Consider the following 27450-nt stretch of genomic DNA (forward strand, 5'->3'; position numbering starts at 1 on the left):
AACCTCAGGCCAGGATGTAGGGAGAGCCTGTGCAGCCACACGGGGCAGCGTCGCCTCCGTCTGTCAGGCTGGGAGCCAAAGGGAGCCATAAGACCTGGGTGTGTCCAGCAGCCTCAATAAAGAAACCCCGTTCTAGGCCCCACAGCTGAGGCCTGTCTCCTCTCGAGTGCCAGAGGGTTTCCAAAGCAGTAAAAGCTAAACTGCCTCCGGCATACCCGTAACGCTACATAGCTGGTGCGAGGTAGGCCTGTGAGTTTAATGATACTATAGAATTTAACTAATTCTAGGGTTACCATACGTCCGTTTTTTCCCGGACATGTCCGGCTTTTTGGCAGTCAAACCCCCGTCCGGGGGGAATTGCCAAAAAGCCGAACATGTCCGGGAAAATGCCGTCCGGGCACTTCCCCTCCCGCGGCTGCTCTGCTCCTCCCCGATTCTTCGGCTCTGTTTAAGAGCCAAGCTGCCCGAGCGCTATGGGCCGGGCACTTCTCCTCCCGGGCTCCGGCGGCACAGGGTCCGGAGGCAAGGGGGCTGCCCGAAGCCGGTAGCGCTCGGGCAGCTCGGCTCTTAAACAGAGCCGAAGAGTCAGGGGAGGAGCAGAGCCTCCGGCCGCGGCGGCTCTGCTCCTCCCGACTCTTCGGCTCTGTTTAAGAGCCGAGCGCTACGGACTTTGGGCAGCCCCCATGCCTCCAGACCCTGCACCGCCGGAGCCCAGGAGGGGAAGGGCCCAGCCGGGGGCGCAGGGTCCGGAGGCATAGGGGCTGCCCGAAGTCCAAGCGCTACCAGCTTCACGGTTTGCCGGGCAGCCTCCAGACCCTGCGCCCCCGGCTGGGCGCTTCCCCTCCCGGGCTCCAGCTGCGCTGGGGAAGTGCCGGCTGGGGGCGCAGGGTCTGGGGGCTGCCCGGCAAACCGTGAAGCCGGTAGCGCTCGGGCAGCCCTTTTCGCGTGGCTGGGAGTGGGAGGGAGGAGGAGGCGGAGTTAGGGCGGGGAAGGGGCGGAGTTGGGGTGGGGCTGGGGTGGGGAAATGGGCGGGGCCAGGGCCCCGTGGAGGGTCCTCTTTTTTTATTTGTTCAATATGGTAACCCTAACTAATTCGCAGAGAGTTTAACTAATTAGGCCTCATTCGGCTTAATGAACTAAGGAAGAGAAGTATCACAACCCCCGTTTTACGTAGGAGAAAACGGAGGCCCAGATAAGTTGAGAGAGTTGCCCAAGGCCACATAGTGAGTCAGTGGCACAGCAGGGAATAGAACCCAGGAGTCCTGAGTTCTAGTCCCGTGCTCTAGACATGAGCAGTATTTCTTCCCCTTTACTTTGAGATTTAACCCCTTTGCTGCTGGTTCCCACTCCAGCTTTCCCTCTGCTCAGGCTACCTGTGGGCCTAACCCTGGTCTATAGGGCAGCCCTGTATGGCAGGTATGCAAGGCAGCAGCAAAGCTGTCAATGTCTCTTGCTGATTGGTCCCCAGGCTTGTCTATCTCATCCAGCTTTGCTCAGTGGCTGCGGATGAAAATTGCTCCGCAATCCTAGTCTAATGTATCTGTGCCGCTCCGCCGGGGTACCCAGGGATGTGAGGCACCTCACCACCACTTGCCCGTAGTGCGAAGGCACCTCGTCTGTGCCTGCGATGAATCAGCTCCCTGAAACCACCAGCCTCTGGCAGCACAAGCCCTGCCTGCCAGGCCCCCGCAGGCCTCGCCCTCTCTGAACCGGGCAACGAATGGCCCACGCCAACACCCGCGGCGTCGGAGCGTTCCCTGCAGTGCCCAGCCCCTTCTCACTGGACACTCACAGAGCTGCCAGGCCGGCTGTTCCCAAAGGAACAGGACATGCCAGCTAGTCAGATTCAACCCGGGACCAGCTCTTTGCTCCACACCACAGCCCTGAGCTAGATGCAGAGTGAAAACAAGAATACATTTATTCAGAGATTCAAGGGATTGTGAGTAAGGACAGTGGAAACAAATTGTTTCGTCTCAAACAAAACCATGACACGTTTTCTAGAAACTAATCTTAACAAACAGGTTACCCTCCTGTCTAAAGAAGCGTTTCTCAACCACAGTTTTCTCCAGCATTTTCAGTCAAGTTTAGCTGAGACTTCCTCTTTCATAAAGCCAACTCGCTGGCTGTTTACTTCCTAGGTGAAGGATGACAAGGTGTCTTCTTTGTTCCCCAAATATACTGGAGCAAACATCTGATGTGCACTTTAAGATAGGATCCACCCCCACACCCCACACCCCCACCCCTGTTTACTTTTTCCTATTACTTGTCTCTCTCTGAAGTTTTTACAATCCTTCACTAGCATTTGGTTCAGACCGGCAGCAGCAGACCCATTGTGAACGACACAATACTGAATTTGCACATAAAGAACTGGATAGATAAACATTTCTTCCCTGACAGAAAACCTGCTTTTCACCTTTGCAGGTGACCTGTCCCCAGGCACAGACCTTAGGAACACAATTTTCAGTATAGATGCCTAACTCTTTGCATAACATCCTTACTGGCATTTCTCCGTGACACTGATGACCAGGGTGACCCCAGCTTTTATCTGAGATGTCATGACATTCTTTGTGGACCTAGAACGGGGTCAGCAACCTTTCAGAAGTGACAAGGAGTCCTGTGGCACCTTATAGGCTAACAGAAGTACTGAAGCATAAGCTTTCATGGGTAAATACCCACTTCATCAGACGCATGGGTATTCACCCACGAAAGCTTATGCTCCAATACGTCTGTTAGTCTATAAGGTGCCACAGGACTCCTTGTCGCTTTTTACAGATCCAGACTAACACGGCTACCCCTCTGATACTTGACTTTCAGAAGTGGTGTGCCGAGTCTTCATTTAATCACTCTAATTTAAGGTTTTGTGTGCCAGTAATACATTTGAACGTTTTTAGAAGGTCTCTTTCTATAAGTCTATAATATATAACTAAACTATTGTTGTATGTAAAGTAAATAAGGTTTTTAAAATATTTAAGAAGCTTCATTTAAAATTAAATTAAAATGCAGAGGCCCCTGAACCGGTGGCCAGGACCCGGGCAGTGTGAGTGCCACTGAAAATCAGCTCGCGTGCCGCCTTCAGCACGTGTGCCATAGGTTGCCTACACCTGAACTAGAACATACAGGCCAGACCAGGAGATTCCTGTAACTCTCAGCAGCCCCTCTGTGCCCCTCCAACAGTCGGCACTAACTGGTTCTTGGGTCACAGAAGCCCCTGAAGGAAGCTGTGAGGAGCAATGCTTAAGGCTCAGACAGACAGCAAAGTTGAATCCAATTGCTGGATGCTCTGGAATAATTTAGCAGATGATACTCAATAAAAATGACTCCCTTTCCTCTCATCTGCTCTCCTGACGACACGTCGTTTTGCTGGCCTCTTTTAAGCCTATCCCCTGGGATAAAAACCTCCGCGTGATTTTAGGCCAACTAAACCCTGGTGCTGCACTGAGAGATGCTAGGAGAGGATCACCACGTGGCGACTGGACAGGCCTGTTTCAGAACCATTGCTACGTGGTGTAAGAGCCATTGTCGAGTCCCGTGACGTGGTCGGGATTCCTGGCACCCAAAACCTGATCTTGCAACCCGTGAAAATCCCTAGGGTCAACCCAGGCAAAACTGGGATGGTGCTGCAACAAGTGGGATGGACGGACGGAGGGACAGGTTGTTTAGGGAAGCCCAGTTCATTGCACTAATGCAAAGCTCAAGAAGGGGCGGCTTAACCCTGACACACACTCACCGAACTCTGGCAGGAGGAGATCGACTGGTCTGGAAGGCAGTTCCGGGGGGCTCTCTTGTTGTGGTTTCAGAGGGGGAGGGACAGGAGGCAGAGGGGGTGGGACAATAGGCACCAGCTCAGGGGCTTGGCATTCCTCTCTATCAGGAAAGCTGCAAAGAAAAAGAAAGATCCCACGTTAACGCGGACACAAGCCTTCCCCGAATCCCCGTCCTTCCCTTCCCTGCATGGCTGCCTTAAAAATCGAGGGCCAGATCCTGATCTCATTGATGCCAGCGGACACTCGGACTCACTCCACTGACGTGGAAGGAGCGACACTGGATTTGCACTGGGATCACGGGGATTAGAATCAGGGCCTTTGCGTTGTGCAAGAGCCAAGCGCTCAGGTGGGCTTAGCAGACCATGGAGGCATCACCAGGAGGTCACCACGGGTCACCTCCCGGCACAGACTTCCAATGCACCTCAAGGAAAAAGAATATTTAACAGCCAAATTGTAGACAGCTGGGATTGTCTCTGTCCCCACCGCTAACCACCATCAAAAACCACCCCCACCGATGACGGACAACCACCAAGTGCCCTTCAAACAAAGCCCTCCAACAGCATGAACGCTACAGTGTGGGTAAGGCGCTGCCCAGAACCAGGTGCCACCGCCATCCGCACTTCCCGTTCACCTGACCTGCTGTCCTACCGCAGAAATGGAGGGACTTCGAGAGGTCTTCAAGTCTCTCTCCCAGCGCTGAGGCAGGGCCAAGCAAACCTAGACCAGCCCTGACGGGTTTGTCCAGCCTGGTCTTAAAAACCTCCAGTGACGGGGATTCCGCAACCTCCCTTGGAAGCCCGTTCCAGAGCTTAACTAGCCTGTGAGTTAGAAAGATTTCCCTGATTTCTGACCTAAATCTCCTTTGCTGCAGATTAAGCCCATTACTTCTTGTCCTACCTTCAGTGGACACAGAGAACAATGGATCACTGTCCTCTTTAGAACAGCCCATAACAGATCTGAAGACTGTTCTCAGGTCGCCCCTCAGTCTTCTTTTCTCAAGGCTAAACATGCCCAGATTTTTAACCTTTCTTCCTAGATCAGGTTCTCTAAACCTTTGATCGTTTTTGTTGCTCTCCTCTGGGCTCTCTCCAATTTGTCCACGTCTTTCCAGGGCCAAGTACAGCAGGACAATTACCTTCTGTGTCTTACATACAATAAACCTGTTAATTCACCCCAGAATGATTTTAGCCCTTTTTGTAACTGCATCACATTATCGACTCACATTCAATTTCTGATTCATGATAGCCCCCGGATCCTTTTCAGCAGGCCTACCTCCTACCCAGTTATGCCCCAGTTTGTAATTATGCGTTTGATTTTTCCTTCCTAGGTGAGGTACTTTGCATGTGTCTTTATTGAATTTCATCTTTTTGATTTCAGACCAATTCTCTAATGTTCAAGGTCATTTTGAATTCTAACCTTGTCCTCTCAAGTGCTGGCAACCTCTCCCAGCTTGGTATCATATGCAAATTTTACAAGCTTCCTCTCCACTCCATTACCATGTCATTAATGAACATATTGAATTGCACTGGACCCAGGACAGACCTCTGTGTGACCTCCCCCACCCGCAGATACACCCTCGCAAATCATTGATAACTACTCTGTGAATATGGTCTTTCATCCAGGTGTGCACTCACCTTTTAGTAATTTAACCTAGACCGTATTTCTCTAGTTTGCCCATGAGAATGTCATGTGGGACTATGTCAAAGGCCTTGCTAAAATCTAGATATATCACATCTACTGCTCCACCCTCATCCACTAGGCCGGTCACTCTGTCATGAGAGGTCCTGTAGCCGCTTCCTACCTTAGCTCTCATATTCAGTCTCATATGCAATCCTGAAATGTTCCAGGGCTCTTCCTGGAGCAGAGCATGTCATTCAGTACTGACACAAACCCCACCCTGCACTGCCCACTCCCCATCTGAGCTGGGTATGCACCGCGCAAAAATATACACAACTATTGTGTCAACAAGCACCCGAGACCCCTCTGCTCACCACCAATGGTGGAGCTGCTGGAGGAGACCACAGCTGGTTAAAAAGTGGACTTCTCTCTCTCTCTCTTTCTCTCTCTCTCTCTCACACACATACAAAAATCGAGATTTTGAAAAATTGTGCCATGAATCAAGACAGAAAGCCAAAATTCCCAAATTTTTTGCAAAATGAAATTCTGGGGGGGAAAAAATTGGTTTGGGGTCAATTGAAATGTTTTGCTATGATAAATTCTCAATGTTATGTTTCAGTTTTTAACCCTTTTTTTTACTTATTTTTGTATCAAATAAAGTACATTTCAAAACAGTCATTTTGTATGTTAACCAAAAATCAAAAGTTTTCATTCCAAAAAAGTGGAAACTTTTATTTCCAATTGTTTTCGGAACAAAATTTGGTATGATTTCACCCCCCATTTGGTTTGGACTAAACGGCATTTCCCAACAGAAAACTGTTTTGATGAAAATTTTCCCACCAGTTCTAAGGGAGACAGAGCCCCTTGTCCTAACAGCGTTTACACCAAGAGCAATTAGACAGAAAATGGTTACCGGTGAGACAGCAAACAGTGGAAAGCTAGACCCCGCGCAGTGATTTGGGCAGGCTGATGGGTATTTTGGATAAGCTGCCATAGCCAGATTCACAGGGAATCCCTACCTGCCTCTCAGTTACCTGGCTTGGTGAGCACACTAACCCTGGTGTGGTATTGCCCCCCTGGCAGGACAGATGTGCCACTGCTTCATCATTGTGTCGGAGGAAGGACACCACGGGATGCAAAAGTAAATGCTGGGTCCAGACAGTAACTTCTTAAAATGGCATCCCAAATACGCAACCTCCCCTTCCTGCCTTCCATTTAACAGGAGCATGGCCTTCCACGAGGCTACAGTTCAGGGGTCAGGAATCTCTTCCTGATTCTGTGGGACTTCGGGCAAGCCACGAATGGGAGCATTTTCATCCTCAGGTGCCTAGTGACAGATATCCAAATCCATAGATTGGTCCCTACATCAGTGGCTGTATTTTCCGAAGTGCTCGGCTCCAACAACTCCCCGCTGGAATCAGCAGGAACGGCAGGCACCAGCACCTCTGAGAAACAGGCCATTTATACTTAGGTGCCTACAGATGGATTCAGGGGCCTACTCTTAGGCACCCAACTCAAAAATGTTGGCCTCCTTCTCCCCATGACTCAGCTTCCACATAAGAACATCAGAATGGCCATGCTGGGTCAGACCCATGGTACATCTAGGCCAGTGGTTCCCAAACTTTAACAATCTGTGAACCCCTTTCACTAAAATGTCAAGTCTCGCGAACCCCCTCCTAAAAATGTCTATTTCCAGGGATTTTCTCCTTTACCTGAGTATAAATGATAAAAGCAGTGATCTTGGAAATATAAAATTTGTTTTTATGATATGCTTATTACACACTATTTATTATTAATTATTTATCATTACAGTGTTTTTATTACATTATTAAGATGGCAACACTCTTCCAAGAACTCACTTTCATAGCTTGTATCAATTTGAATAAGCCTGTTATAAGACAAGGCTCCTATGTTTCATCAAGGAGTATCAGATGTGAAACAGTATGAAGGTATTTAAGAAGCCAACTCAAAGAGTTCCTCCTACACAAGCATTCAGATCTTGAGCAGTCCAGGCCAACACCACATGTTACAACAAAGCTTAAACTTGTTCTTCATAATAATTTTAAAAACAATACTAGCTGCCTGTTTCATTTTAAAAACAGCAAAAAATATCCACTTCCCTTTCCATTTCTTATAAGGAGTCTTGAAGTTTAAATCTCCTCAGTGTGATAGATCTGCTTGCTTTGATCTGCTTAGCTCTTGGAAGTCCAGAGGCTCCAGGCTGCTGGCCACATGCTGCCCAGAGTTCCTAGGGACAGCTCTGTCCACCATTAGGGATTTTTTTCCCAAGAACCCCCTGTAACATTTCACGAACCCCCAGGGGTTCACGCACCCCAGTGTGGGAACCACTGATCTAGGCCAATGTCCTCTCTTTTGACAGTGTCCGGTGCCAGATGCTTCAGAGGGAATGAACAGAGCAGGGCAACTTCGAGTGAGCCATCCCCTGTCGTCCTGTCCCAACATCTGGAAGTCAGAGGCTTGGGGACACCCAGAGCACAGGGTTTTCATCCCTGACCATCTTAGCTAATAGCCATTGATGGACCTATCCTCCAAGAACATATCTAGTTCTTTTTTGAACCCAGTTATAGTTTTGGCCTTCACAACATCCCCTGGCAATGAGTTCCACAGGTTGACTGTGCGTTGTGTGAAGAAATACTTCCTTTGGTTTGTTTTAAACCTGCTGCCTGTTCATTTCAATGGATGACCCCTGGTTCTTGTGTTATGGGAAAAGGTACTTCCTTCTTCACCATCTGCAAAACATGGACAGTGCCATTTCCCCACCCTTTGCGGGGAGAATTAATTTGGAGATTCTCAGCTGAAAGCTGCTACATGAGGGCAATGATTTATGATTGGTAGTGAGCAATTTAGGTTCTCTTGGGCTAATGAACAAAAAATATATAGTGGAAAGACAGACCCATCCGCGGCCTGAATTGCAGCGGTACAGAGCAAAGCTGAAGTCATTTGGGATGACAGGTGCTCGGCATCTCCGAAAATCTGGCCGAGTGCCTGCAACAAGCTCCACAGAGACACTCTTTCCCAGCAACTTTCTCTTCGGTTGCATTGAACGCCGAACCTCTTGGGAACTAGAATTCAGCCACAGCTGCCTCCGTGTTACTACTTCTCAGTATTTCCCGCCTCCCAAACAAGCACCGCCAGATGGGCAATGCACAGAATGTTTACGGTAAAGATTTTCTAAGGACAGGAAAGAGGGGACGTTTCCTCGGGCACAAAAATAAGAGATCTGAGTTTGATTTTCTTTGTTTTTGTGGAAAGCTTCCCAGTCCGGAGACGGCTGTGGAATATCTCCCAGGAGAAGCCCCGGTGCCTGTGAACTCCTCCTTTTCCAAATAATAATAATAATAGAGATATCCCATCTCCTAGAACTGGAAGGGACCTTGAAAGGTCATCGAGTCCAGCCCCCTGCCTTTACTAGCAGGACCAAGTACTGATTTTGCCCCAGATCCCCAAGTGGCCCCCTCAAGGATTGAACTCACAACCCTGGGTTTAGCAGGCCAATGCTCAAACCACTGAGCTATCCCTCCCCCCCTGAATGTGGAAATGTCTGGAAAGTGTCTAGCACCCCACAGGGCCTGCCCTAAAGGACAAGCCAATAATGACATGTCACAGGAAGGAGGATGGCTTGGTGGTTAAGGCCCTGGCCTGGGGTTTAGAACACCCAGGTGCAACTCCCAGTACTCATACAGTTTCTTTGGATGGTCTTGGCCAAGCAACTTAACCTCTGTGGGCCTAGTGCCCCATCAGTCAAGTGGGGCTAATGATGCTTCCCTCTCCCACCCTTTGTCACTCTTGTCTACTTAGACCAGAGGCAGGCAAAATTTTTGGCCTGAGGGCCACATTGGGTTTCTGAAATCGTATGGAGGGCTGGTTAGGGGAGGCTGTGCCTCCCCAAACAGCCAGGCGTAGCCCGGCCCCTGATCCCTATCCTACCCCCCCTGCTTCTTGCCCCCTGATGCCCCCCCCCGGGACTCCTGCCCCATCCAACCCCCACTGTTCCCTGTCCCCTGACGGCCCGCCCCAGGACCCCTGCCCTATCCACCCCCCTCTGCTCCCTGTCCCCTGACTGCCCCCCGCCACCCCATTCAACCCCTCCTCTCATTCCTGACTCCCCGCTCCAGGACCCCTGCCCCCATTCAACCACCCCTTCTCCCTGTTCCCTGACCACCCCCGGACCCTCCGCCCCTGACTGCCCCCTGCTGCCCCATCCAACCCCCCCTCCTTCCTAACCACCACCTCGAACTCCCCTGCCCTCTATCCAACCCCCCCGCCCCCCCTCCCTGCCCCCTTACCACGCTGCCTGGAGCACTGGTGGCTGGCAGCACTACAGATGCGCCCCCCAGAGCAAGGACAGGCAGCCCTGCCGCCCGGCTGGAGCCAGCCACACCATCGCGCAGCACAGAGCACTGGGTCAGGGCCGGCAAGAGCTCGCAGCCCCGCCGCCCAGGGCATTGCACCGGCGGCGCAGCGAGCTGAGGCTGTGGGAGAGGGGGGACAGCGGGAGAGGGGCTGAGGGCTAGCCTCCCTGGCCGGAAGCTCAGGGGCTGGGCAGGACGTGCCCACGGGCCATAGTTTGCCCACCTCTGCCGTAAGCTCTTCAGCAGGGCAGGCAGTGTCTCTCAGCATGGGTGTACCGAGCCTAGCAGCACAAGGCCATCTCTAGGTGCTACTGTAATGTAAGTACTAATTACATCCAAAAATCAGGTTGCAAAGCCAAACATTCAGAAGTCATGAGACACCAGCATTAAAGTTGCCCATGCAACCTTATTTCAGCCCCCTTGTGCATTACGATATGGTCTTTATTTACATGCTCCCACGCTATTTTTTCCACAGGACTGCCACCTCCTTCAGCGAAGGAGTAGTTATTCAGCATTTCTTTTTATCCTTCTCATTCAATACGTGGCCCAGGCTTTATTTACCACATGCCACCTAAATCCTGCATGGCCTACAGAATTATTAATTTCCTGCTGGGTGTTTCTATGGTGCTCTCCCCGGAGTGGTTTGAGTGCTTCACAAACGTTCAGGAATTTTTCTTTGTGCAGGGGATATTCTTATACCTATTTTATAGATGGGGAGCTGAGGCACAGAGAGATTAAGGCTGCAATTATCAACAGCGACAACTAATTTGAGACACGTAGGCCCTGATTTTTCAGAGTCCTCACCAACAACAATTGGTCCAATAAAAGATATTTTCTCACACACCTCATCTCTCTTAGCGTTTTTATGGCACATTCTATGCCCAGAGCGCAGTTCCTGTCGACCTGAGTTGCAGCTGTGAGTGCTCAGTGCTTCTGCAAATCTGTTCCCTGGTGTCTTAGGTTGGGAAGCCAGAAAATGAGGAAGACACAATTAGTGGCCAACTGTGAGCACTGTGGTTTAAGTGATTTACCCAGCATCAAGCAGGAGCTCTGACAGAAGCAGAGCGAGAATCCAGTTCTCCGGGGCAACATTCAATTTCCACCCTTTCTCTTTCGGCAGCCCCTGCCTCGTTCACTGGACATCTTCAATCTTCTGCACCGAGTGAGGCAGGGATCCTACAAACAACAGCCTCCTTCACTACACAGCCCTGATTCAGCCCCAGTGCAGACGCATCCCGTGCACTGAATGAGGCTGGGGTCCAGTGTAAAAAATAGGATGTGATCGTGTCATTAACGACTATATCACAATGAATAAGTCAATGGTCCCCAAACTTTTCTGGGTCGTGTCCCCCCTTACCCAGTCTGTGTGCCCCCAGAGTCAGGGCCAGGAGCGGGGCCACAGCTCCGGGGGAGAGGGGGACGCTGACAGGGGTAAGGGGGCCAAAGCTGTGGCTGCAACTTGGGGTGGCTCTGGGGCCAGGAGCAGGGCCAGGAATGGAGCCGCAGCCAGGGGCTAAGGCCAGGGTCAGGTGCGGAGCCGCTGCAGGGCCGCAGTCAGGGGCCAAGGCGGAGAGCTGGGACCTTGGCGGAGGGCGGGGCCAGAGCAGAGCTGGGAGCAGAGCGGGCTGGGTGGCACTCCCTCCCTACCCCGTGGGGGGTGACCTGGGCTCTGCCAAGCCCCCCCAAATGTTCCTACACACACACACACACACACACACACAGTTTGGGGACCTCTGGCATATGCACAAGGGGGCCAAATTAATTTTACATTGGCAACCTTAATTCTGGCATTTTCTAATTTTTGAGTGCTTGACTTCGCAACCTCAACTTTCTTTTAATGTCGTTTTTTGGGTGTAATTTCCTAATTTTAAAAAACAAACCTGAAAACACAGAAATTCTATCACATGGAGCCGGATTGACTGAGAACTTGGGACATCAGCAGGGTTTGGGCCTTTAGAGCCACCATAAGTGGTAGCAGTAGAAGGCTATTATTGTCTGTGTGAACCACTCACTAGACGTAGGGTGAGACACACTCATTTCACAAGAGGGTTTCATAGCTATTTGCTGACAGCCGAGGAAAGTGGAGACTCAGGACAGAACTCCTGGGTTCAAGTCCAGGTTCTGGAAGGGAGTATGATCTAGTGGTTATAGACCACTTCTATCCCTGTATGCCTAGCCTATCTTTGTAACCCTCTGCTCCAAACCCCACACCTCAGCTACTGTCCTCTGCTCCCATCCATCCCCTTAGCTAGTTCCTGTCTCTACCTCCTCTGCTGCCCCCATCAGTTCCTGTCCCGCTCCCCTTCTGCTCCTCGACACTCTCTGGCTCACATAACCCCCATTCCTCCTCATTTCTCACCCCTCTGCATACCGTGTGGCTGTTTCCTCCTCCTCCTCCTCCTCCTCACTGCCTGGGAACAGCAGCAGGGGCATTGAGAACACCAGAGAGAGAGGCTCTCAGTTCCCATGCCTGGCACAGCAGACACTGGCATCCAGGAGCTGCAACTCCAGGGCATGTCCTGCTCAGCCTCTACAGCCCACAGACTGGCGCATGCTCAGTCATTCTGCCAGATGACACACGCATCGTCCAGTCACATGCAGGAGCTGTGAGGACGGTGGAGCATGTTCGGTGCAGATGGAATCTTTGGGGAATTTAATACCACTCTGATAAGTCTCTATCGAACATTTGCAAACTTGGCCAAATTTGGGTGAATTTTCAGAGAAACAGCAAAAGGCACATCCCTGACCCCAGGGCAAACTCCCTGCCACATTCCAAGTCCCTGTTCCAAAACACGGAGGCACTAGAGCGTCTCAACAAAGTGTTCGTAAGAGGATTTTTTTCAACAAGGGCAAAACAACGTATATCCCCCTAACATTCTTCAAAATGGCTGAATCGTTTTAGCTGAAACTTCCCAACTATACTCAACCTGGGGCAGACACCTAGCATAGAAAATTTCAGCCTGAACGGTTAAAGTTTGGCAGTGTTATAAGCAACTGAAAACAAAGTCTCATATAGGGAAGTTGGGCAGCACTACCTATGGAAGACTCTTGGACTAGACTTAAACAGACCTTTTCCGTCACTTTTAGGTTCTATAATTTACCAGGAAGATGAGGGGGAGGAGGAGGAAGTATAAATCCATTTGGCTAATTGCTTCTGGGTTCCAACAGCTGTATGGAAATCCTGAAGCCCTGCAGTTTACACGGCGGCCACAGCGAGAATAGGGAACATGGGAGAACATCATGAATGTCTATCATAAGAATGAAAGGAATAACTCCATTGGCTGGCAGCAATAGTAGGCTGCTATCCTCTGTGTAGCCCAAGCATTAGATGGGGACATGACACACTCTTTTTAAGTGTTTACCAGTCGGAATAATTAGCAAGCAACTAGAGGGTTCAGTCCTCCCTCTGTCAGGGCACGATCCAGAAGGCAGGTGCTCAGCCCTTTCTGAGAATTGGGCCCTTTGAAGGTGTCCTGAGTTGGACATCCCAGATCATTAGTCACTTTAGAAAGTCCTAGTCTGTGAACCTTGTGAAGGGAAGATGCCCTACAAGCCAGGCCCGGGGCCTTTGCTCTTATGGTTCTGCATCCAGCATTCATGTCCTCACTCCATTTAACAATGGGCTGGACTCGGGATGTCTGGATTCAGCATTCGGGCTCACTGGTCTGGGGCATTTCAGAGGCGCTGGGATAGCAACGACATGCCCAAACAGACAGTGGGGTATGTAGGAACTCTGATGGGACAGATGTGAGAAGGGCCATCCAGTACCTTTCAGTCAGGGCTACACACATGGGCCTGACCCGGTGTGGATCCAGATCCAAGCTGCCACAGAGTCCTGGGGTGTCCAGTGCAGAGGTTTGGCGCAGGGCCTCTCTCTCCGGTTCACACCTGGGTCAGCACATACAGTAGCTCTGTTTACTTGGTGCGGGGGTTGGGGGAAGGAGGTTTGGGGGAGGTTTCTCTCTTTTTCTGGGTCGGAGTGACCTCATTTCTCAGCAGCCGTTTCTATGGAAACAAGCCCACACAAATCCATAGACTGGCAAGACAGCTGGTGCACAGGGCAGAGCAGAGTCCCGTGGACACTCTGCCCTGCAGTTCGGGATGAGCGCTGCAAAGAGCCCCTCACCCCCAAAGCAACAGAGCTGCTCTCTGCACCACCAGGACCCCGTTGCTGCTTAGGGCAGAGGCTTAGTGAATCCGGGGATGCTAAGCCCAGCAGCGAGTTAAAGGCAGAGCTGACTGCACTGGACAGGCTACGGTGTATGTACGCCCCACCCTTCTTTGCGGGACTGAACCGGGACTGCCCAACTGTGTGCCATAGCCCTATATGGCTAACGGGGATTCTCCTTTAGCTCAAGTGGTCGGGGCCTAGACTTTTGGAGCAGGAACATCTGGGTTCTATCTCTGGCGCTGCATCCATGCTAGTGCTAAGCAGCATAACGACAACTGGGCAGGCGCTGGGAGGCCAGGGGTTTGTTGTATTTTATATAGACATATTTTATATCTCATCCGTAAGGCTCCATTAGCATTATACCCATTTCTAAGGCATCTGTCAGTGTCTAGGCACGATGACATGGGTCTAAAGGGACACCAAGTCTCTCATTAAAGAGAAAACAAGCTCTCAGCCCCAGCCCCTCTGCTGTATCTTTCCCTTCCCAGCTGCAGCCACTCTCCCGTTTAGGTGTTAGGAGAAACCTTACGGAAAGGGAGGAGTGCAGCCAGGGGCAGTTGCAGAGCGGGGGCGCTCCACGAATCATCTTAGCATCACATCCTGAAAGCACCAGATGAACACCAGCTAACTAACCCTCCCGATACCCCTGCTAACGCCATCATCCCCATTTTAACACTGGGGGGAAACTGAGGCCAGGGGGCAATCAAGTGGCTTGCCCAGAGGTGCAGAGAAAGTCCACGCCAATGTCTGATTCGAACTGAGGAATGCCAGGCTCGCAGGCCGGCACTTGGACCACTGGATGCATTAGATTTAAAGGTTAAAAGGAAATAATCACTCTCCTGTTCCATACCTGCTCAGAACCCAGCCCAGGGCCCAGGCCATCCCTAGGAGACACCCCTGTGTAATGGGATCAGTCCCGCTCAATGGGATAGGATTGCAAGTGCTGAGCTTCCAGCCGCTCCCACCCTGACCCCTTATGGGCCGGATTTCACAAGAGCTCCACACCCCGGGTTCACGCAACATGCAGAGCTCTTAGGAAAATCTGGCCACTTGTTTTTGGGGTGCAAATAGGGGAAAATCTGGCCCTAGGAGTCTGTAACACCCACATCTGCTACAGGTGAAACAAAGTGCTTGGCAGGTAAAACTAACGAAGGGTATCCCTCGGGCCCCTGGGCGCTGGGACAGACAACAGCTAACATCAAAATAAACACACAAACGCCACATGCCACTTAACTCCACCCAATAACCAATCAACCCCCACCGCTGTGACTGCAGTACAGAAGAAGTGAAGTCTGCAGCTCAGGGATTCCACAAACAGAGCTGCCCGGGGGGCTGAGGAGATGGGGATTTCCTCCTGCCTTAGGATCTAGCCTCCCACGCCTCCTCTATTCTCCTTGTTGGGTCCCCGACCGGAGGGACTGAGGTGTAGGAATGAGACACATGACTGGGTGCTTTGCTGATCTCTGCGCTGCGTGGGCTTTCACAGGGCAGTCACGAATTCCTAGATGCCTGAATAATGAGCCCTAGCCAGCAAACCATCCATGGATTTCACTGGGAGCGGGATAAGGCTCAAATGGCTTTTGCAGTTCTGGGCTGGCCTGGAGGCTGCCCCCTTCCCGTCGGGTGTGGGGCCTGGCCACAGGGATGCATACGTTCCTCCCCTCCAGGCTCACTGCCCTGCCCTACATCTGGGGAAAGAAAGGAGAGCCACAAGAGAACGGCGTGGGACTGTGTTCCAGTTGGCTTGCATGTGTGGGTTCTCTCCGTGTGCTGTCCAGCTCTGTGCAGATAGCTGGTTCAGCAGACCTCAGTGGTACTCCCCCTGCTGTCAAGTGCTGAAGGCTGGAATGTCATTGCCTCAGTCCTTGGAGCCCCAACGTTAGTATTATTAACAGCAAATAAGGCAGCCTGCTCATTCACCAGACTTCGCTGTGTCTCATAAAGAATGACCACTGGCACGGTTCAGTGACAAAGGCACTCAGCCAGGCTAATTGCCCTAGAATGCCTGCCCCCTCCGTGGTTACAGGTGCGCTAAGACATGAGTGCCCCATGGCAAGAAGGGGCTCAGGCAGCAGCAGGAGTCTCTGCTGTCCCCTCGGCCACACAAAGGGTTAAGGCCAGATATTTATAGGCTGAGACAAACAACTAGAACACACAACTTACACACCACTGTCCGTATTTCATTACACCTGTTTGTTACCTCCCCTTGTTCCTGATATCTTGGTCAAAACATCCCTGTTCATTGTTTGTCAAACCATCTTAGCTTGGACTAGACTGCGGTGTATCTGCACTAGCCGGAATATATTTAGGTAAATATCTAGTGCCTAGTATGCTAGCAACAACTTTGCCAAGTTCATGTACCAGACAGACAGTGAACTTGTGAACATCTGTTTGATACTTGGCCTGACTTTGGTTCACAGCCTCTGGTTCCGGCCTCAGGTCTCGCACCAGGCCCAGTGCTCCAGGCTCTCTCTCTCTCTACTACAGCCTGTCCACTGTAGTACATTGGTGCACTGTACTACATTGGTCCACTGCAGCAGCATTATTACATTCAGTTACACGACAGTGGCGCCTAGAGACCCCAACTGAGATCAGGACCCTGTTGTGTGGGGCTCAGTACACACACACACACATAGCAAGAGATCCAAAGAGCTCACAGTCTAAACCAGAGGTGGACAAATTACGGCCCGGGGGCCACATCCGGCCTGCGGGACCCTCCTGCCTGGCCCCTGAGCTCCTAGCCCGGGAAGCTAGCCCCTTCCCCCACAGCCTCAGCTCACTGTGCCACCGGTGCAATGCTCTGGGCGGCGGAGCTGCGACCTCTTGCCGGGTAGTGCAGCTCCAGAGCCGCGGCCTGACCCGGTGCTCTGTGCTGTGCGGTGGCGTGGCTGGCTCCAGCCGGGCTGCGTGGCTGCCTGACCCGGTGCTCTGTGCTGTGCGGTGGTGTGGCTGGCTCCAGCCGGGCGGCGCGGCTGCCTGACCCGGTGCTCTGTGCTGTGCGGTGGTGTGACTGGCTCCAGCCGGGCGGCGCGGCTGCCTGACCCAGTGCTCTGGGCAGCACGGCTGTAGCCACCGGTGCTCCAGGCAGCGCAGTAAGGGGGCAGGGAGCGGGCAGAGGGGGTTGGATAGATGGCAGGGGAGTTTGAGGTGGTGGTCAGGGGGCGGAGGTGTGGATAGGGGTCAGGGCAGTCAGAGGGCGGGAAACAAGGGAGTTGAATGAGGGCAGGAGTCCCGAGGGGCAGTCAGGAAGGAAGGGGGGTTGGATGGGGCAGTTGGGGGCAGTCAGGAGCAGAGGTTCCCGGGAGTGGTCAAGGAGAAGGGGTGGTTGGATGGGGCAGGGGTCCCGGGGGCACAGTCAGGAATGAGAGAAGGGGTTGGATGGGGTGGCGGGAGACGGTCAGGGGACAGGGATGGGTGGATGGGGCAGGAGTCCCGGGGGGGGCTGTCAGGGACAGGGATCGGGGGGGGGTTGGATGGGGCAGGAGTCCAGGGGGGGCCATCAGGGAGCGAGAAGCAGAGGGGGTCGGATAGGTGGCAGGGGGCCAGGCCACGCCTGGCTGTTTGGGGAGGCACAACCTCCCCTAACAGGCCCTCCATACAATTTCAGAAACCCGATGTGGCCCTCAGGCCAAACAGTTTGCCCGCCCCTGGTCTAAACAGACAAGACAAAGGGTGGGAGAGGAAACCGAGGCACAGGGAAGGGAGATGACTGGCCCAGGGTCACTCAGCAGGCCAATGGCAGAGCTGAGAATAGACCCCAGGTCTCCTGACTCCTAGCCCAGTGTCCCTCCCTTCTCCCCACAGCTCCTAGCCTTCATCTGCAGCGCCGCAGCCTTTAGCTGCAGGACTGCTAAGGCTGAAAGACTCCGGTGGGAGGCTCTGGGAACTTTTACTGCAGCAGGACTCCAGCAAGAGCGCTCTCCAGCCCTTTGTCCAGTTCAGGTCAGGAGGTTCCTGCCACTCCCCTAAGGGAGGCCTTGGTGCAAAGCATACCTGAGGCTCAGACAGAATTTCCTTTGCTCCTCCTATTCCTACTTGCTCCCTGTCCCTGTGTCTCCAAAGCACGCCTCACCGCAGTGTCTACACAGTGAAGTGCAGCAGTGCCAGCTGCCATGGAGTTTGTCAAACTACACTGCCAACTAAAACTGCATTTACAGAGGCATTCTCCCTTAGTCATCATTAGCTGCGATACAGGCTTATCTCGTTCACTCCCTCTTTCATCAGAAACGAACTTCTCCACTTCCTTATCTCCTTGAGGGTGGCTGTCATTTCAACAGCAGGCCTCCATCCCCCTGTCCTGCTAACAGCCTACGATCCATGCGCTTCCACAAAGCCCTGACACAGGGAGAAACAAGATCCCACCAGTGGGGAATTTACACCACACTTTCCATTTGCTCCGCGGCTAGGCAGACATCATCATTTCTAGCTTTGCCTTCCTCTTCCCACGATTAGGTAAGTTCTGCCTTCTGTGTACCAGCGGGGACAGACACTCTGACCTTGGGAGAAGTCAGTAACACTGGCAAATGCCTACAGTTTTTTTACTCAATTCATAGGTGATTCTCACTCAGGAGATAATTTCACTGGCGAATTGCTTGAATGACAACCGAGTAAGGACATTCACAATGCCCTCCTAGTAAATTCAAACCAAATGCTATTATTGCCCTCCTGGTATTGTTCTTTTTCAACTGGCAAACCCCAAGATTTCTTACCAGGATACACAGGTTTAGTCGCTTATTTACAGCAGTGCTTCACTGCTAATTACAGCCTGTTCTTAACGAACTCAGCACCCCCAGATTAGCAGAAGCGCTCAGCACATTGAAGGCACACTGGGTAGCGGGTTTTGGACGCACACTGGAACCTGGGATTTTGGGACAGGCGGCCCATCAGTGTCACTATAGGTGTTGAGCACTTGTGAAAATCTGGGGTGAACGCCTGGGCCCACTGAATCAACGGCAAAACTCGCACTGACTTCAGCGGAACCGGGACTTCAGCCCTGGCCACCGGGGCCAGATCCAACACGCGCTGATGTCCGTTGACAGGCCCCTGTTCGGTTCAAGAAGAGCAAGCACCACAAGCAGAATGGAGCGGAGCACCAGGCTAGGGCTGGGAAGGAGTTTTTAACCCCGGCAAACAATGGATCCTAATGAGTGACTCTTGCTTCGTTACAAGACCACACGTGCAGGATTCACAAAAATCACCCCCACTAGGGTGACCAGACAGCAAATGTGAAAAATCAGGACGGGGGTGGGAGGTAATAGGAGCCTATAGAAGAAAAACACCCAAAAACCGGGACTGTCCCTATAAAATCAGGACATCTGGTCACCCTACCCCCCACCCTAGCCTGCAACGCCGCAACTTCAAGGCGCTGTCTGTACAGGTATTTTTAGAGCTCCACTGCAACCCCCGGAAGCCGGAGTCTGACAAGCCGGGCTGGGAGGCTCGCTTCTGCAGGCTGTTTGCAGACATAGCCTTAGTTTGCAAGGGACAAGCATTGATGAGTTTTTAAATCTTCATTTGGCAACTTCTGCCTTAAAAGACTAGATCTAGACTTAAGAGTTTCACACAACACCTGGTAAACGCACCATGTCAAAGGCCACACACCCAATTAAAATAATATCCTTCCCACAGGTCATTGTTAATAGAGGTGGAGTTGGCTGGTGCCAAGTGGTTCCGTGGTGTTTTGCCAGGAGATTAATAGGGATGAAATTCCAAACTCTGGTCTTTTAATCCAGAAATTGGTAAACTGCAATGCAGGGAATGTCATTTTTATTCAGCATTATATTCTAAGTGATTTTAAGGACTTCTCAGATTTTTTTTTAAAATGGCCTGTCCTCTTCATAGCTGCCCTGGCAGACTGGGATCACAAACCAACGATAAGCATTTATCTGTACTGGCCGCATTCCTAACTAGACTCTAACAGTTCTCAGACAATTGAGATGCTGTGTCTATGCTCTGTGATAGTGTCCCTTTAAACACAGTACAGGCTGACTAGTTCTTCTGATGCAGTTGCTCTGAAGGCCACCGAGGTCAGAGGGAGGAAAACATCACCAGTTCTGTTGTGAACTTTGCAGCCACTGCCCGGAAGGAAGGTTTAGTGGGGTAAGCCTGGGGGATGGCGTAGTTGGTTAAGCATCAGGTTTAAAATACCCACGCTCCGTGGAAGCCCAGCTGAAAAGGCTGGCTGGCTCAGTCCAGCCCTCAGCTCTGGGAGGTGGCTGCGGTGAATTCCACGGAGCTTTCCACAGGCGGGGACTTTCCAACCCGAGCTCCTGGCCGTGCTGCCTGGACATGCAGAGCACCTTTCGTAAGACCAGGAGGTTGGCCCCAGCATCCTTGCATAACAAGCTATGGCCACATACGCATACACACACCATGGTCCTGAGCTTTCAGCACTGAAAGTACCAGCCTGTTCCACCGGAGCTAACGGAGTAACTCTGTGCCATTGGGGCCAGCCGCCCGAAGGTAACATAATCACAGGCACCTGGCTAGTGTCTTGCTCATGGCCAAAACTTCCCTTTTCCAGCCACTGCTGAACTGTGCCTGGGCTGGTTAGCGGCTGCCCTCCACCCTGGAGGCGGCTGCATTCCCAGGGTGCTGGCTGTACAGGGTTAGTGAAGTACTCCCAGATGAAAGGTGCTGTTCTGTGGGCCAGATTCTTAGAGTGGCTTGGAGAAGAAGCCAAACCAACCCTCCGAGGTTTGCCCATTGCTCATCTTCTCCCTACTCCATAAACAGCAGGATACTACATCACAGCTGACTGGGGCTTAGAACCACCAAATCCTCAAGGTCTCCTCGGGGAAAGGGACACTTCCTTCTCAGTCACTTCTCCCCTCCCCTACAGACTCTTCCTCCCAACCCGGTGGGCTTTTTCCCCAGTCCAGCTTCCCCAGATCGATTATTTCCCGCCTCCAACCCATAATACTCCCTCCAGGCGGAGGCGGCATGGCCAGCCCAGCTCAGGCCAACAAGTCAGCCAGCTGTGTCCTGTGGCGCCTCAGGTCCCCTGCGTGGGCCCCCTCTGACCAGGTTCTAAGGAGCTCGCCTTAGTCCACGTCCAATTACCGGCAGCATTAGCACCAGTCATTAACTCACCTCTCTCAAAAGCCTCCCTGAATCCCTCCGAGGTGCAGGTGCTGGACCTCAGCCATGCCCTGAATTCTACCGCTAGCCATCACGGGGAGTGAAAAACACTTGCAGCTGTTGAAATGCAGTCTCCTTGTTGCTGAACCCCAGCCTTCAGCAGCTGATGGGAGTAGCTGACCACAAGCGTGAGATAAAGCATCTTCTTTGTGGGCTGCTCAACGGCAAGCCCCAGGGGAAGGAGGGGGTCAGAACTGGGAGGTAGGTGTCTGCAAACCACAGCAGAAGGGCAAAGGTCAGCTCTGCAGAATCATGCTTTGACATCAGGGCGCCGACATTTCGGCTTCCGAAAGCTGACGTTGAAGTCTGGTTAGGTTCACAGGAGGTGAAGTGTGCTGGGGGGGACACACTGGTATTGCTATCAGCCTCAGCTCAGCGAACTTGGGGATGCAGAGAGGAAGTCCTTGCTAATGGGGCATACAAGCACACAGCCAGGCGCAGAGACGCTTGCATACAGACGGAAGGGGGAAGGGTGGTGCGATGCACCCAGGCACTGCAAAAAGAGAAGCAGACAGACTGGATGCTACAAGGAGATGGAGGGGGCAGATCAGACTCCTGGGTGGGGCCTGCGCAGGCAACATAGTAAAAAACACCTGGCAGCGACAACACCGTTCCCCAGGGTACCACCACGATGCCTCCTCCTCAGAACCAGCACCCCCAGAGCCAGCTCCACGGCAACCCCCCTCCCCCACGGCACCCCCAGAGCCAGCTCCACGGCAACCCTCTCCCCCACGGCACCCCCAGAGCCAGCTCCACGGCAACCCCCCTCCCCCACGGCACCCCCAGAGCCAGCTCCACGGCAACCCTCTCCCCCACGGCACCCCCAGAGCCAGCTCCTCGGCAATCCCCCTCCCCCACGGCACCCCCAGAGCCAGCTCCACGGCAACCCCCCTCCCCCACGGCACCCCCAGAGCCAGCTCCACGGCAACCCCCCCTCCCCCACGGCACCCCCAGAGCCAGCTCCACGGCAACCCCCCTCCCCCACGGCACCCCCAGAGCCAGCTCCACGGCAACCCCATCCCCCGCGGCACCCCCAGAGCCAGCTCCACGGCAACCCCATCCCCCGCGGCACCCCCAGAGCCAGCTCCACGGCAACCCCCATCCCCCGCGGCACCCCCAGAGCCAGCTCCACGGCAACCCCCATCCCCCGCGGCACCCCCAGAGCCAGCTCCTCGGCCTCCCCCTCCCCCGCGGCACCCCCAGAGCCAGCTCCTCGGCCTCCCCCTCCCCCCACGGCACCCCCAGAGCCAGCTCCTCGGCCTCCCCCTCCCCCCACGGCACCCCCAGAGCCAGCTCCTCGGCCTCCCCCTCCCCCCACGGCACCCCCAGAGCCAGCTCCTCGGCATCCCCCTCCCCCACGGCACCCCCAGAGCCAGCTCCATGGCATCCCCCTCCCCCACGGCACCCCCAGAGCCAGCTCCTCGGCATCCCCCTCCCCCACGGCACCCCCAGAGCCAGCTCCTCGGCATCCCCCTCCCCCACGGCACCCCCAGAGCCAGCTCCATGGCATCCCCCCCTCCCCTACAGGCAGAGAGTGGGGAGCCCCACAGAGGCAGCGCCCCCCCGGCAGCCGGCAGCAGTAGGAGCCTGAGCTCCTCCATTGCTGCTGCCCTCTAGGTCAGGGGTTCTCACCCTTTTCTTTCGGAAGCCCCCGCAACATGCTATAAAGTCTCCAGGGCCCACCTGTGCCACAACAGCTGGTTTTCTGCATCTAAAAGCCAGGGTTGATGTTAGAGGCGGGGTTCTCAAACTGGGGGTGGGGATCCCTCGGGGGGTCACAAGGTTATTACATGGGGGGGTCGCGAGCTGTCAGCCTCCACCCCAAACCCCGCTTTGCCTCCAGCATTTATAATGGTGTTAAATATATAAAAAGTGTTTTTCATTTATAAGAGGGGGGGGTCGCACTCAGAGGCTAGCTGTGTGAAAGGGGTCACCACTACAAACGTTTGAGAACCACGGCATTGGGGGTAGCAAGCAGGGGAATTGCCTGGGGCCCCACGCCACACGCCAGGGGGCCCAGGACCCCTGATTGAGAACCTCTGCTCTATGGGCAGGGGCAGGAGACCCACCGGCTGGGCACGGCCTCTAAGGCAGGAGCAGCAGCCCCACAAGCCCAGGGGCCCCATTTTACAACTGTGCCTGGAGCGGGGGATCGGGCTTTGCCCTTTTGCGTGCTCCCCCCCCTTGTGGTGCCATGTCCACCAGTCATCCCACTGAGTCCAGAGGGGCTATTGGCGAGCAAGGCACCAGGTGACCCAAGGATCAAGCCCTAAACAAATGGTGCCAGGGCCAAATCCACCCCTGGTAGAAGTGGGTGCAACACTACTGATGGGGGTGAATTTGAGAGGCAGCGCACAGTGCTCTCTGACCCAGAGGCAGGAGGCCAAATCCAGCTCTGGTGTAACTCAGCTGACTTCAACAGATGTATGTACACCAGGGATGTACTTGTCCCACTCTCAAGGGCCTGGGACCTGCCTGCTCAGAGACCTCCTTCCCCCAGGCCCAGCCACACTGTTTTCGCCGGATCCTCCTTGGGCGGGCTGGGCCTTCCCCGGGAGGGGCTCCTCGCCTTTGATCCAAAACAGACCAAACACCCAGGCCTTCAGGGCACCGTGCAAGAATCATCTCTTCTCCCAGGGCTAGAGCCTGTTTACGCCGACCTTACACCAGTGAAGTGGGAGCTGGGCCCGAGTAAGGACTGAGCAAACGCTGAGTCGCTCAGGATCCGGACCACCCTTACCACCATCTCCCTTCCATTGGTTCGCTTTGCAGAGCAGTAAAGCCATAAGTCAATAAGAATCACTGTGAAGATGTCTGGCTCCTGCTAACACAGAGGAGGGACTGCAGCTCGTCAGCTGCAGCCTGCGGGGCAATGGAGTCCAGGGAGTGAGCCACATGGACTTCCTCTCTACAGACCACAGAGCAGAGACAAAGCATTTGCAACCACCAGTGCAGGCCTAGAAAGTGTGGGTATTGTCAGAGAAGTGACTGTAGAAACTGCCCCTTCTTACCTCGGTCCCCCCTGAGCCCCTTGACTCACATCTGCACAGGCACAACTGAGTGGCCGGTCCCCTTCGCTCTGCAGAGCCGACAGAGACACAAGAAAGCAAACGGGATTCTGTTCTCCCTGGATCGGCAGCAGTGAAATCCCAAACACGGGGTGTCTATTCCCGGTTGTGAGGCATGAGACAGGAATTACCCAGCTTGAGAGCCCAAGAGGCAGGATTCTACGACACTGACAAGCTGGAAAACACATCTTCTCATGTGTAAGCAGAGTGGATTTCTAGGGGCAGCACTGAGAGAGACCATCACCCCATGGCTGCCCTGGTACGCAGCCTTGCCAAATCATCATGAACATTTACAAGCCCGGACACAAGATCTCCTGGCCCATCCTCACCGCGAGGGTGAAAAAAAACATCAGGCAGCCAGCTCACTAGACCTTCCGGAGGCTGATTTAATGGTGATGCTGCAGCCAAAAAACCTCATAGACCAGACACTTTCTGCTTCACAGAGAACGGAAAGCTGCTCCTATCGGAGAGCTGGGGGTTAGAGAGGAGAATGAAAGCTTGAATATAATTTTTGGGGGTGCCCAGAATGGGTCCAAGTCTCTCCCCCCCACACACAAACACACACACACACACCTGCCTTGTAAGCTGATATATATTTTTTAAAATAATGTAAAAATGGATGGGAAACAGTAAGCGTTTAAGTTTCCCTCTATTGCACAATATCACTATTGAAGGAAAAATATATTTAACTAAGAATATCAACTTTACTAATACTCTTTTGAATACGGAAACAAGCCAGCACTGTTGGACAATACCCCTCAAAAGCAAAAAGCTCCAATTCACTATTGTACTCCAATCACGTAAATCTTGATAGCCAAGACCGATGAAAACTCCCTGTCTTATCTTTTAGATTTGCGCATCTTTCTTTTGTATAACTTCAGTTTGCCAACTGGGTGTCGAACTCAGGCCCTCACTTGATCAATTACTCTTTTGTTCTTTTCCTCTGGGTAACTTTATTAAGAATTTAGCCATTGTTGATTATTACACAAAATTAATGGGGTGGGGCTGAGGGGTTTGGAGGGTGGGAGGGGGCCCAGGGTAGGGCAGAGGGTTCGGGTGAGGAGGTGAGGGCTGCGTGGTGGGGCTGGTGATGATGGGTTCACGGTGCAGGAGGGGGCTCAGGGCTGGGGCAGTGGGTTGGGGTATTGGGGGATGAGGGCTCTGGCTGGGGGGTGAAGGCTCTGGGGTGGGGCTGGGAGTGAGGGGTTTGGGGTGTGGGAGGGGCTCGGGCAGAGGGTTGGGGTGCGGGGGCTCGGGCTGTGGGGTGGAGCCGGGGATGAGGTAGGGTTACCATATTTTGTGCCTCCAAATGGAGGACACTCCCTGGGGCCCCGGCCCCGCCCCCAGCCCCGCCCACGCCCCCCGCCCCAACTCCGCCCCCTCCCAAAGTCTCCGCCCCCTCCCCTGCTTCCCGCGAACATTTGAGTCGCGGGAAGCCTGTAGCAGGTAAGGGGGGCTGTGGGGGGAGGAGGCGCGACCCAGGCTGGCTCCCCGGCGGCTCCAGCCTGGGTTGGCTCGGGCCCTGGGGTGCCGGCCCCGGCCGACCATCCCCGGCGGCCCGGCAAACCCCCCAGCTCCCGGCCCCGCGGGCCCGGCCCGGCTCCCCGACCCTGGCTCGGCTCCCGGCCCGGCTCCCGGCTCCCCGACCCTGGCCCGGCTCCCCGGCCCGGCTCCCGGCTCCCCGAGCCTGGCCCGGCTCCCCGGCTCCCGGCTCCCCGGCCCGGCTCCCGGCCCCCCGACCCCGGCCCGGCTCCCCGACCCCGCGGGCCCGGCCCGACCCCCCGGCTCCCGGCCCGGACCCTGGCCCGGCACCGCACCCAGCCCGGCACCGCGCCCAGCCCAGCACCATGCCCGCGGCCCCGCACCGGCCCCGGCCCCAGACAAAGAGGCCCCAGAGCCCTCCCGATTTTCCCGGACATGCCCGGCTTTTGGGGATTTCCCCCCGGACGGGAATTTGAGCCCCCAAAAGCCGGACATGTCCGGGAAAATCTGGACGTATGGTAACCCTAGATGAGGGGTTCACGGTGCAGGAGGGGGCTCAGGGCCAGGGCAGAGGGTTGGGGTGCGGGGAACTGAGGGCTCTGGGTTGGGGCTGGGATGAGGGGTTTGGGGTGTGGGAGGGTCTTGGGCAGAGGGTTGGGGTGCGGGGGGGTGAGGGCTCTGGCTGGGGGGTGTAGGCTCTGGGTGGGGCCAGGGATGAGGGGTTTGGGGTGTGGGGGTGAGGGCTGCGGGGTGGGGCTGGGGGGTTCACGATGCAGGAGGGGGCTCAGGGCTGGGGTAGCAGGTTGGGGTGTGGGTGGTGAGGGCTCTGGCTGGAGGTGTGGGCTCTGGGGTGGGGCTGGGGATGAGGGGTTTGGGGCATGGGAGGGGCTCAGGCTGCGGGGTGGGGCCGGGATGAGGGGTTCACAGTGCAGGAGGGGGCTCAAGGCTGGGGCAGCGGGTTGGGGTGTGGGGGGTGAGGGCTCTGGCTGAGAGTGTGGGCTCTGGGGTGGGACTGGGGATAAGCCATTCCTTTCCTCTCCCAGGCTGGAGAGCAGGCCGAACTGGATTATTGGCATGGCTGTGCAGAGCATTACTACTGGGGATGTACACTGATTTAACTGGATTTGTCATTTTAACTATTATACAGATATTTCAGCCTAGTAACCAAGATGAAAGGAATCTAAAAGGGTAAATCTTCATTAATGTGCACAGGGAGGTAAAGGCAAAACTCTATTATTGGGGACATGGCCAGCCTGAAAGCCAGATATTGTCAACAAGTGTTTCTGTACCTATTTATGACTCTCTCACAGTCTGCACATCTCTTACCTTGGAGAATGAAAATCAATTAAGGTGCTTCCAAGTTCTCAGTGCTGTGATGTTCGGGTTGCAAACACTTGATGGAAATTTGTCCTTGCTGTGAAACCAGTGTTTTCAATGGAATTTAAAAGAATAACCGGGGGAACATTTTTCTGTGGGTCTTAAGGGTTTGTTTTTATAAAACTATTTTAGATAAAGTGGAGTTGTCATCTTACTAAAGGCTTGTCCACACTCGGGTTTCACACTGAGATAAACTGTGCCAGCACAAGTCATGGTTAACTGGGCATGGATTGTCTACGCTAGGGGCCTGCACAAATGCAGTTATGTTGGTGTAAAATAGCCCAGTGTAGACACGGCCTGCAAGTCAGACAGTCTAGCACTCACAGCAAAGCACCCCTAAGGACCACATATAAAGAACAAAGGAGAGAAATGCCAACTCCTAAGCAAAGAATGGGGCCGGGGCTGAGGGGTTCCCGGTGCAGGAGGGGGCTCAGGGCTGGGGCAGAGGGTTGGGGGGT

General features: G+C 53.9%; 1 protein-coding gene across 1 annotated transcript in view; it reads right to left on the reverse strand.

The window, feature by feature from the left end:
- ARAP1 (ArfGAP with RhoGAP domain, ankyrin repeat and PH domain 1) overlaps positions 1–27450 on the reverse strand; it is a 136586-nt gene that overhangs the window by 90617 nt on the left and 18519 nt on the right. The window contains exon 2 of the mRNA XM_054015922.1: positions 3728–3876. Coding sequence (XP_053871897.1) covers positions 3728–3876 — 149 coding nt within the window. The remainder of the gene's footprint in view (positions 1–3727; positions 3877–27450) is intronic.

This window comes from Malaclemys terrapin, chromosome 1 (assembly GCF_027887155.1).
Source record: "Malaclemys terrapin pileata isolate rMalTer1 chromosome 1, rMalTer1.hap1, whole genome shotgun sequence".
NCBI lineage: Eukaryota > Metazoa > Chordata > Testudines > Emydidae > Malaclemys > Malaclemys terrapin.